This window comes from Eufriesea mexicana, unplaced genomic scaffold, assembly GCF_001483705.2.
Source record: "Eufriesea mexicana isolate 0111107269 unplaced genomic scaffold, ASM148370v2 scaffold6825, whole genome shotgun sequence".
In the NCBI taxonomy this organism is placed as follows: domain Eukaryota; kingdom Metazoa; phylum Arthropoda; class Insecta; order Hymenoptera; family Apidae; genus Eufriesea; species Eufriesea mexicana.
This window is the reverse complement of record NW_016914676.1, coordinates 316,376-329,727: the sequence shown is the minus strand read 5'-3', so window position 1 is coordinate 329,727 and position 13,352 is coordinate 316,376. Positions and strand designations below refer to the sequence as shown.

The 13,352-nt window shown below is 30.9% G+C and overlaps 1 protein-coding gene across 2 annotated transcripts in view; it reads left to right on the top strand.

Annotated features, from left to right (window-relative positions):
* The window catches only part of LOC108552459 (uncharacterized), a 91,335-nt gene extending 79,436 nt beyond the window's left edge, over positions 1-11,899 (top strand). Inside the window, exon 7 of one of the 2 annotated variants that reach the window (XM_017907020.1) lies at positions 11,515-11,899. In XM_017907020.1, the coding sequence (XP_017762509.1) occupies positions 11,515-11,724 (210 nt within the window). In that variant the 3' untranslated portion in view covers positions 11,725-11,899. The remainder of the gene's footprint in view (positions 1-11,514) is intronic. The other variant, XM_017907021.1, reaches the window with a different exon arrangement.
* Positions 11,900-13,352: the final 1,453 nt, after the last annotated feature.

The following is a 13,352-nucleotide window of genomic DNA, read 5'->3' as shown; positions in this document are numbered from 1 at the left end:
TCTTTAATAATTTGTGCCTAATTACCTGGTTATTAATTATTGTTTGATGGCGGCCATGATATCCTAACGACGACCGTCACGAACTTCCATGAAAATATTTAATACTAAACGAAACTAGAAACAAAATATGAACAAAAGTGATATGTGAATATGCCCCAGGATATCGTTTATATAAAGCGTGCATGAAGTTCATAAATTGATTACACAGAAAATAGTAATTGAAGAAAAACCAATGGCGTCTTCGACAACAATTCAAACACACCGTAGAATATTCACTAATAATTAATTAAATAAGAAGAAATTTATATCAAAAGTTATATTAGAAAGTTCGCTAACGTTGCGCCTTTACGATAAAATTATAAAAGTTCATAAATTAAACGCAGAAATTGAGTAATTTGTCGATTATTCACAACGAAGCCATTTTATTCCTATTACTTTTCTGAGCTTCGGGTCCAAAATCATAGATGGCGCTGATCGACGGCGCTTAAATTTGAATCGGTTATTATCCTAATAAATTAATTCGGCAGTGGAAAATTAACAAATCCTACGTTTCAGTAATTAATTCATAAATTTTTAGAATTGCATTGCAAAGCTGAAGCTATAGGCGACATTATAATGCCATTTTCGAGAATAATTTGATGCTAATTACTTTCTTATTAATAATTATTTGAAAGCGTACGGGATTTCGTAACAACGAACGTTTCGATTTTTCGGAAAAATAATAAATAATGGACAAAACTACAAGTACTATACGAACAAAAATGTATGAGAAGTTGCCCAAAGATATCCTTTTTATAATGTGTGCAGACAATTTTTAAATTGATTGTATGAAAGATAATAATCGCGAATCCTCTGTGCAACATTCATTACAAATTAATTAATTAAAAAGGAATTAATTTATCCAGAATTACGAAAGGGGTCAAATGCATAAAAGAAATAAATATATATAATTACCTTCCTATCTGTATGAAATCAATAGTAACTTTTGATAGAACAACTATAAATTTGCAATATCTTATGCATGAGACCAATTTAGTAATTCCAGTATTGAAATGAACAAAACTCTTAGTACAAAGATTATGCTGTATCATTTATTCAATTATATTGTCAATACAAATCTTAATCTGTAATATTCATTGCGTAATTCTTGCACAGTTTACTTTCCTTGAAACGAATCTGCAAACAAAATTGCTCTATTACTCTCAGATGTCGAAGAATATTAGTTTCTCAAAAAACGTGTAATTCACATGTGAGATCTTTCTCCTACTCACTTTCTATATGCCGTTGTATTCATTGCTGTTGCAGAACTTTTATTCCATAGATAAGTTGCAAAGTATGCAGCCTCCATCCACAATTTCTTTTCCATTTCAGTCGAACAGGAATTCTCCTGTTTTATTCAATAATGTTCGATTAAGTCTTTCTATTTAGTTGAGACGTGTACAGAGTCGGATAATCCAGCATAATTACTTTCTGTCTGCACCAATTCTTGAATTCTCGTCTGGTAAACTCCTGTTTCCGTTTACGCATCTAAATCTGTATGTTATTCCACTTTGCTCCTACTGCTGTAACATACTTATACAATTTTTGTCATGCATCAGTATATGATTGCATAAGATGAATCCTCACAAAATTAGTAAAATCTAAGACTATCATCACATACCTATTTCTGTTCCATGTTTCCAGTTCCATCGGCCCACACATATATCAGAACGATTTTTTCCAAATAATTGGACTTCTTACATGTCCCACGTGGAGAGTATATGTCTTAAACCTCGTCTTTTCTTCTTAATCCTAGAAATTTTATTGATTTTTATTCTAATCTGCCACAGCTGTAATATTTAATTTCTTTGTTACCTTTGTTGTTTTTCCAACATGCATATGCACGATGTCTAATGGAATTGTACTTGAAACATCTCTCCTCTTGAGATTTGAAGGATACAGACCTGCTTTTGCCCTTGCTTCCTCTGCAATCAGTTCAGTTTTGAAATTATCTATTCCCTTTTCTTCTTTCTGCATTAACTCCCAGGCATTTACAATTACACGTTCTAGAAACATATATAAGATTTCAGTTATAAGCATTGTTTTTTCTATCTTACACCCTAACGTATGTAATTTGAAAACTTACCGGTCTGACACGCAATGTGGATTATAATATCACGTTCAAATTTATATTTATGAGTAAAAAATTCCTCTGTAACGGAATATCTTTGCTGTTCTTATCCTTCTCATAGATATTGCTGAATGTTTCCCATATTTCATGATTTGACGTAAAGTCGATTCAGAAATTCCTCTCCTCTGGTTGAAACTATCAGATTTTCTACCTACACATTGTTTGTTAACCAATCCTGTTTGTACTTTTCTATATTTCTTATTTCTTTTATTGTACGTTCATATAAACCTTGAGATTGCAGCCTGAAGATCACTCTAAATTTCTAAATATGATATCCACCTTGATCCTTTCATCCATTGATACTTCCAATTGTCTTTTCGAATTTTGTTTTCCGCATTCAAGTACGTGGCCTACATTCTGTTGGCAGTACATAACCTGTTGATCTATTATTTTGCTCAGACATGCACAACCCACACACGTTCCTTCTTACTATACTCACCTAAAGTCTGAAATCTGGATCCATGATAGGCACCCTTGTCATCTCTATGGTGTATTTGTTCTTCCTCTCAGCAACTTCATTGCACTGCGGTATCTTGGCTAGAAACAAATCATGTCTTATTTCCGTTTGGATACTGCTGTTTTTATAGTTTCCAAGTTTCTGTAGATATTTTTTCAAATTTTTGCCTTATTGTAACATTTAAACTCTATACTAAATTTATTTTTACTTTTCATAACTATTACCAATTATTCGTTTTCCATCTCTTCAATGAGCCTTATATTGGCATGACAGAGTTCCCCAGACTATACACCTTTCTTTGTTGACCCATATGCTTCCTCGTTTATGTTTTCTGATCCACGTAATATGCATTTCCTCTTCTCAATGCTTTCACTTGAACTTCTTCATTTTCATTACATACTTCAACTGCATCTTTCTGAAATTAAACAGATTAGTGCTGATCTTTGACCTTGACCATTGATATCAACATTTATTCAGATCAGTAACACAACATACCTTTCAATCTCACTGTATTCTCTATATCTCTGTATCTGTCGAACCCATCTTCCTCTCTCAATCCTTATTTCACCATTAAATATATTTGTTCTGCATGACATATAGCTAGTTGACGTAGAGCCAAAAGACATTATAACTTACTTATTTATATTATTGCATCAATCTTAGCTCCCCGTAAAAAATAATTCCTACTATATTCTTGCCCTACTGCACGGGACCGTATATTTCAACAGAATATTGTCTTTGTACAACCAGGCTCTGCTACTGCTACTAAAAGATAGAAAAAGAATGGTTATATGTTACTTATTTACTTACAACTACTTATGTATGTACAACTGAAGGTTATGTTAAAACAAAGACTTACATTGTTTTGCATTATGCAGACACACCTCCATGGACACAACAAAGCTTCTGACGTTTTTCTGCAATCTTTTTCTCATTTCCGGAAAAAAATCGGCCAATTAATTAGCGAACGATCTGTTCTATCGAGTGATTCCGAAGAGACTTAATCAAAAATCGAAGTTTCGAGAATCTAAACCACGAGAGGTAACGCCGCATCACGATCTGTCACACGCTTCCACTTTCGGCACTGTATTTCCAAAAAAAAACCACTGATCCCATTAAAGAAGAGCCTGTTCTATCGAGTGATAATGAAAAATCACAATCAGAAAATGAAGTTTCAGAAAGCTAAGCCACGAGAGATAACGATGCAGTCCGATCTGTCACACGCTTCCACTTCCGGCACCGTATTTCGAAAAAAAACTGTGAGAATCGAAAAAAAATACTGATTCTATTAAAGAAGGGAAGAATCTATCGAGTAATAAAGAAAAATCCAAATCAAAAATCGAAATTTCGAAGAACTAAGCTACGAGAGATAACGACGCAGCACGGCCTGTCACATACTTTCACTTCCGGCACTGTATTTCGAAAAAAACCGGTGAGAATCGATAGAAAACTACTGATTCTATTAGAGAAAGGATGGATCTATAGAGTGATATAGAAAAATCCTAATCTAAAATCGAAATTTCGATGAGCTAAGCCATGAGAGATAACGGCGCAGGACGACCTGCCACGCCCTTCTGCTTCTGGCACTATATTTCGAAAAAAAAAAAAAAACAGCGGAAATCCCCAAAAAATTCACGAATTGATTAGGGAACAGCCTATTCTATAGAGTGATATCATAATATTTTAATGCAGAGCAGAAATTTCAAATAACTAAGCGAAAAAATTTAACAATTTTACACGCATTCGCACTTCCGTCGTTATACGTTGTTTACGTCGAATATGAAACATCCAAATCGGAAAAAAAATTTCCCTACTGATCAGAGATTAACCTATTCTGACGAGTGATAACAAAATATGCCAATGCAAGATCGAAATTGCGAATATCTAAACGATAAGACTTAACGACACAGCACGATTTGATACACACTTGCATTTTCATCTATTTATTTCACATTTCACATATTCGTCGAAATCGTAGAAAAATTGGAAAAAGTATTAAAAAGCTGCCTGCTGCGTTCAATGCTAATCAATATTTCAGTAGACGATCGAATTCTGGAATCTATAATCTATACGTGACTATTCTGTTGTATTATATGATTTCGCACATGCTTCGTTAGTCGATTTACAGTATGTAACTTCACTTTTTTCCACATATGGTATATTATTACCGAACAAATTTTCACTGTTAGTTATCCTGTTCTTGGTAAAGTTCTCTCGATTTCTTAAACTTCTGTTGTGGTCCTTTCGTAAATACACGAAGATGTTACAAAAGATGTTAAATGTTCCGAAATAATAACTGATACTGCGTATTATTGTTATTGAATATTTATTTCCCTAGTTGCACTAATTAAAACATTAATCAATGATTATACTACTTCACGAAACGTTTTGTTCAGACACTGAAAGTTTCATTTTAAGACGCGTTAATATTATACCACGTGGTACCGGCATGTTGAATTCGGGTCGACTAGAAATGGGCTGCGGTTGGATAAGCTATGCTTGTTTTCGCGGGAAGATGCTTTGTGTTTGAGCTAGCCATATGCTAAAGTATCGATGTAGAATATCAAACGATGTCTTATATTTATTAATAACAATGATGCAAATACAAATATGTTTCTGTTATGAAAATAATAAATTACAAAGTACTTATTTTCCACCACAGAAAGCTTATAAATTAATGAAATTAGTTATTAAATTTATTATAAAAATATATTGTATAGTAATATATAATATATATATGTTAGTTACAAAATTTGATACATGAGCAGTATGACCATTTTTATTGAACATATTTTTAAAAAATACTGTGAATGCACTATTAAAAACATGTGAAAATATTCTGTGATTTATAATGTGTATATATAAGTTATGTAAATTCGTAAAATTTGTTAAAAATTTTGCTTTTTGTAATTTTAAATGTTGTTTCAAACACTTATATGTTAAAAACTATTGTTACGAAGAATCAAATGGCACTTTTATATTGTTTCTGCAATGTGTGCATGTAATTCATGAATTAATTGCATAGAAGTTAGTAATTAATGGAAAACCAATAGCATCTTCGGTATAAATTCATGTCCTTTGTGCCATAATTATTAATAATTAATTAATTAAAGAAAAATTTATAAATGCTTAAATTATTGTAAATATATATATGCTTCTGAAAATAATTAGTTTACATTTCATTCAGATAGGAAGGTAATTATACATACTTATTTATTTTATTATTGTAAATGTATATTTGCTTCTGATAATGGTTTACATTTCATTCAGATAGAAAGGTAATTATACATACTTATTTATTTTATTATTGTAAATATATCTTTGCTTCTGACAATAGTTAGTTTACATTTCATTCAGATAGGAAAGTAATTCTTATTTGCTTATGTATGCTTATTTATTTTATGCTTACATGCTTATTTATTTTATGCTTTTGACCTTTTTAGTAATTCTAGTGTTAAACTGAACCATATTCTTCAGTAGTGCAAATATTATGCTGTATCATTTATTCAATTACATTGTCAATACAAATCTTAATTAGTAATATTCACTGGGTAATTCTTGCAGAATTTAGTTTCCTTGAAACAAATCTGCAAACGAAATTGCTCTATCACTCTCAGATTTCGAAGAATATTAATTTCTCAAAAAACGTGTAATTCATATGTGAGATCTTCCTCCTACTCACTTTCTATATGTTGTATTCACTACTGTTGCAGAACTTTTATTCTGTAGATAAGTTGCAAAGTATGCAGCCTCCATCCACAATTTCTTTTCCATTTCAGTCGAACAGGAATTCTCCTGTTTTATTCAATAATGTTCGATTAAGTCTTTCTATTTAGTTGAGACGTGTACAGAGTCGGATAATCCAGCATAATTACTTTCTGTCTGCACCAATTCTTGAATTCTCGTCTGGTAAACTCCTGTTTCCGTTTACGCATCTAAATCTATATATTATTCCACTCTGCTTCTACTGCTGCAACACAATTAAACAACCTCTGTAATGTTTCACTATATGATTCCATAAAATATATCACTACAAAATTAGTAAAATCTAAGACTGTCATCGCATACCTATTTCTGTCCTATGTCTTCGGTTCTATAGGCCCACACATATATCAGAATGTTCAATTTCTAGTTGCTTTTTTGCCCTTGTTCTTGGCTCTCAAAATTGTGTCTTTAATTGCCCTGCATAGAAAAAGTATCCTGCATTCTCCAATTCTTGCCTTTCGTATTCCTTTTGTTACTTTTATTCCCAATGTTTTCCTGGACAACTTTTTCATGTTTTCTGTATTTAGATGACCCAATTTTCTGTACCATTACCAGCTTCTTGTTCCTCTCTACTAGTAATGCTCTAGCCTGCATTTTTCTTTTTGATTCGTCCACAACATAAAGTCCATTAATACATATCTTCCCTACTAATATTTTTTTTTCTTCTTGTAAACTATTACATTATGTTTCTAGAACATTATTTTATCACCTTTAGAATTATTTTACCATATTTTGAGTTATCAGATGTATTGACATTAAATTCTGTCTCAAGTTTGAAACATACAGAACATTTTAAAATATACAGCTATCTACCTCAATTCCAATTTCTGTTCCAATTGCCTCTTATTTCTTAAAATATTCTAGTTTGTTCACCATATGACTGGTTGTCCAAAATCCATTGTTTTGTTCCATTTCTCTCTGTCAAGAAGCACACTGTCTTCTTTTCTTCTTGAACGCCTTCGCTTTCCTTCATGTTTTTAAAATAACAGTCTTTTTCCAAATGATTAGATTTCTTACATGTCCTACATGAAGAGTACACTTCTTAAGCCTCGTCTTTTCTTCCTAATCCTGGAAATTTTTCTGATTTTTATCCTAATTCTAATCGCAACTAAAATATTTAATTTCTTTGTTACCTTTTTTGTTTTTCCAACATGTACTTGCAATATGTATACTGTAGTTACATTTGAAATACCCCTTCTCTTGAGCTTTACAAGCTATAGATCATTTTGATGATCTTGCTTTCTTGACAATCACCTGAGTTGTGAGATTATCTACTATCCTTTCTTCTTTCTGCTTTCTGAGTTAACTCCCACACAGTTGCATATACACGATCTGGCAGTGTACATAAGATTTTAGTTATAAACATTGTTTATTCTATTTTACGTCCTAATGAATGTAATTTGAAAACTTACCTGTCAGCCACGCAGTGTGGGTTACTATATCATGTTTTGCTGTTTTGTATCCTTCTCATAGATATTGCTTAATTTTGTCCATGTCTCATAACTTGACATACAGGGTATCAAGTAATAATACCTTCCCGATGATTGAAACTATCATATTTTGTAATTACACATTGTTAACCAATCTTGTTCGCAGTTTCCTACATTTCTTAGTTCTTTCATTATATGTCAATACAAACCTTAAGACTACAGCGTGAAGACCACTGTAAATTTTCAAATATGATATCCATCTTGATCCTTTCATCCATTGATACTTTCAATTTCTTTCTCGAATTTTGTTTTCCGCACTCAAACACGTGGCCTACATTCGGTTGGCAGTTCATAACCTGTTGATTTATTTTTTTACTTAAAACATGCACAACCCACACACATTCCACCTTACATTACTCACCCGAGGTCTCCTTTTGTTTTCATCGCTGTCACAATCTCATTCATTCTTTCCAGTTATAGATTAATTCGTCATTTACAGTCAAAAATACCCATTAAACAATTACCGTCCAATAATAACATGTATCTGGAGCATATAACCAAAGTTAGTAACCCATTCAAATTCAAGCGTCTTCGATCAGCGCCGTCTATGAGTTTGGACTGTAACCTTGAACCTTTGAGTCGTTTGAATTTTTATTCCGTATTACAAAATTAACAAGTTACTCAATTTCTGCGATTAATTTATGAACTTTTATAATTTCATCGTAAAGGCGCAGCCTTTGCGAACTTTCCAATATAACTTTTGATATAAATTTGTTCCTATTTAATTAATTATTAATTATTATTCTACCGAGTGTTTGAATTGTTATCGAAGACGCCATTGGTTTTTCACTACTTGCTATCTTTTATGCAATTAATTTATGAATTGGTTGAATACATAATAAAGAGAATATCCTTGGGTATCTTCCCATATATCTTTATCAATTAATTTATGAATTGGTTGAATACATAATAAAGAGAATATCCTTGGGTATCTTCCCATATACCTTTAGTTCACATTTTATTTCTAGATTTATTCATTATTTAATATTTTCTCGAAAGATTATCATCCCGGTCAATGTTACGAAATCATGAACGCCTTCAAATAATTATTAATAGCAGGCTAATTAGCAACAATTTGTTATCGAATTTTACATAGGAATGTTGCCAATAGTTCCAGTTTTACGATGCAATTATAAAAGTTCATAAATTAATCCCAGGAATTGAGTAATTTGTCGATTTTCCACGACGAAACCATTCTATCCTTTTCTATCCGCTTTCTGTCCTTTTCTATCACGTGACCAGATGTAGACGACCTCCTTGCACATTCTATGTTCCTATTACTTTTCTGTTCATCTGGTCGAAAATCATATATAGCGCTGATCGAGTTTCGCGCGTAATTTTATCCTTCTCTAACTTATCGACGGAATTAGTACCGTATCAACGAATTGTATTGGGGGTATATTGAGTTTATTTTGCAACAGAATTTGTAATTGTATTATATTTTGCTGCACATTTTAGACATCTTTTTTTAATACTTTGATAGTTTTAAAATAACATAAATGAACATTCAATAATTATACGTAAACAATATTTACTATTATTTTCAATAGTTTATCTTCACTAATAATGTCTTTATTATTAATTAATATATTATTGATTGCTTAGAATTTGGACAGTATGAAAATGAATAAATAACATCGTTGTAAATACAAGAAAGATACATATACTTATGTCGTTTGTCTGTAAAGTTATAATGAATTGTATTTTTTTATACATTATACTTGGTACTCAAATTACGTTTAGTTACGGCACTGTCGAGGCTGGAGAAGCGGGAAATAGCTTGCGGCGATAAAATTCGTATTCGCGTTACGGACGAATATTTCCTCGATTTAATTGAATCGATATCTATTTCGATAATTCTCTTTGATCTTCGATCTTCGATCTTTGCAAATTCATATCAAATGAAGAACATTTTATAAGAATGCACGAGTAGTGTGGAGAAAGTCTCTCCGTGGTTTATTTTTAAATTTCGATGACCAACTATAATTATTCAGAAGCTCGAATAATTATAATTATGAAGATTGATAAACTCCGGATATCCTTATCTAACTTGTAAAACAAGAACAAACCTCCTAACGTTCTAACTTTTTACGTAATAATTAATTTTATCCAAAAATCATGTCCTTTCAAAAAAACTCACAGTTTTTGAAAACTGAGAGTGATAGAGTAATTTCGATGACGGATTCCTATTCAGGAAACTCTACAGGAAGCACGTAATGAATATTATGGATTAAAGAAATTAATATGCTTATGGTAGCGTTCTGATTATCTAATTGAATCGTAAAAAGACTTTAATATTTAAGTTTTTGAACACTCGAATTATCCAAACTTTGTATTAGAATTTTTTATTTCTGAAAAGAATCTGAATTGTAAGTATACGAAAATTATTATAATAATTATTATATAAGAAGCTTCTTAAATTCAAAGTATTTAACGTTGGCAGAATCGACCGATTTGTCGAATAGATTAGTATCATTTCCTAATAGCTAATTTTTAATTGTTATGCATTTGACCTATTATAATAAATAAAAAAATAAAATCACGTTATTTGGTATGAAATTATCAAATTTTGAGATATTTAAGAAATAATGCAAAAATTTCCAATTTTGTTAATTTATGTTAATTTATATCGGTATTTATGCTAATTCAGGTTTCATATATGCCGCGTATGATAAGATAACATGGCATTTACAAAATGTAATATCGTTTAGATTTGATTAATTTAGCTTGTGCATTCAAACTTGCATCCCAACAGTGTGCGTTAGAACTGAAATACAAATTCATTTAGCCATATTCTGCGAAGTTGGTTCAACGAAGTTAAAGTGTAACGTTACATAAACATTTAGAGATTGCTCGCTATTACACGAGATAAAACGAAATTTGTTATTATATAAACTGGATCAAAGGCTTATTATTTCTTTCATAAAGGTACCAATATGCCTTCAAAAATATATATTTGTAGAATATTTTTCTTTTTTAATTGGCACGAATATCGAAACAGTAATAATATAATTTTATGTGTACCATTCTTTTTGATATAAACTGGATTTTTCTATAGCTATTTAAATGCAAATTGAAATGCAAAGAAAAACTGATAACTATGTTTTTCAATTGCAGGTGATACTTATGTTTGAAAATTACAATTACTAACATTATAAAGCACTAAATTTATAATTTATATAAGTATAAACATATGATATTAGCAAAATTACAAATTTTATTAAATACTACCAAAATACAAATTTTGTTTTTACCAAGATTACAAATTGACTAGTACTAAAATTACAAATATTGTTATTGTCATTATTAAAAACATTATCAGAAACATTAGAAATTATATTACTGTCAAAATTAGGACTTTTATTATTTCTATAGTTACAAATTTTATTATCACTAATATTACACATTCTGATATCTACGATATAAATTTTGTCTTTGCCAAGATTAAAAATTGGATTATTATCGAGATTAAAAATTTGACGATCATTAAAGTTACTCGTTGTATTATTACCAAAAGTACAATCTTTCATATTTCCATTTAATAACAAGTCTCAGTTTCTTATCCAGAATCATTTCGTAGAACAAAATTAACACGATCTTGCAAATTTTCAAAAGAACGGCTCTGTTCATAGGTATTAGGCAGCGCCATCGAGAAGATTTTAACAGCACAAAGAGGAAACGATGCAGAAGCATCAGGATCAAGCGGAAAAGCGTCAGTATCTCCGAACAAACCGAGATCAGGCAAAGTGGCAAATTGGTTCTCAGGTACCAAAGACCAAGAGCAAAACGAATCCTGTGAACCTTCTATCTGTTCTTCCCTGAAGGACCTGTTCGTCAAGTAGTATGGAAGCACAAACGCGGATCTCGCTCGTTTAATTAACGCTTCTTCGTTTAAGGGTTTGTTCAGAGATTAACGCGACCTAATAAATGACTGACAATCTCGTTTCATTTACTTTAACGAGCTACGATGAGATCACCAGTACTTTCCTTCAACTGCTTCAATCTCTGAAATTCACCTTCGCCATTTTTGTTATCCTTTATCCAATACCTATATCCATTAAACGTACATCTCTGTTCTTAAGTATTAGGACATTTACGCATAAATTAATTAATTAATTACAACTCGAACATGATTAAAAACAAAATGATCCTATAAGATCATTGATCCTTGGACAATACCTTTTCTTTTTAATTTTTGCCTACTATATTTTCGATAATTCGTAATTTCCGATAAATACAAAATATTTATTACCAATTTTCACAATTTATAGAGACTTCTAACATATTTATACTGCACTTCATTTGATATTTATTGTCGTTTGCTATGTAGAAATTGCATTGCGTTGTTCCATTGCCATTCTGGTCTAAAAGAAGTTATTAAAGTCTCTAGGAATTACTAACCCATTAACCAGGGATGACAAATTATCTCGTAATTAGAAAGTGTTTGTTCAGTATGCAAGATGAGTAAACCGTCACGGAATTTTCTCTCTTTTACTGTCAACTTTCCTGTCAAGTCATTTTGCCATGTACATTCCATTTATTTTAATTAGATTCTTTCATTATTCACCAAAAGAAACATCTATCTTTGTGTTCCTCGTTATTTGATAATAAGGAATTAATTAATAATTATTTAATAATAATCGCATAAGATGCATAAGTTTTGACATTTGGCATAAACTGAATAATCACGTTTAAAGTTAAATTATATAACGAATTAACTTATCTTTGCAAGTTTACATAACAAATACAAAATATACCATTTGAAATTTTTTAAGTAACAATCGTTACAAACAAATAATTGAATGATCAATGGAATAAAATTTTTTAAGTAAAGTAGTACGGGTAATAACGTCAAAATTACATGATGTTATAGGAAAAGAATTCGTTTCTCATCAACTGTGTATGATAAAATTGGAGATTCTCTGCGTCGATATTCACCATGTTTTTCGATCGACTATTGCAATTCATTTTAGAATTCGTATTATCAACTTTTCCATTTCATCTGCTTCTATTTGAATAATAATTCCACGAATGAGATTCAGATTTCAGACCACCAATAAGCTCTATTTTTCAAACGTGATTAAATCAGAAAATCATAAGTGTTAATACATAAGTGTTAAGTTTTAATTCATTATTTTCTTGCAATCGTTATACATAATTTATACGAAATTTGATGCATGTTCTAAATCATTACCTTGCATGGATATAGGACCTTCACTGATTAATTGTTTCCCTGATAATCTGAGATAATAATCAGGTTTTGTGTGGGAACAATAGCTGTCGTTCTACGTATGAACGGAGATGTTTATCTGCGCGAATAATTCGTTATAATGTTAATAGCAGCTTTGAAAATAAATCTTTTTTATTCTACATTTTTTTTATTTCCTATATTATATTCGTACGTAAGCTGAAACACCATGATCCTATTATTGGTCGTATTTAAGAAAACCGTAATTCGTGAAATCGTTTC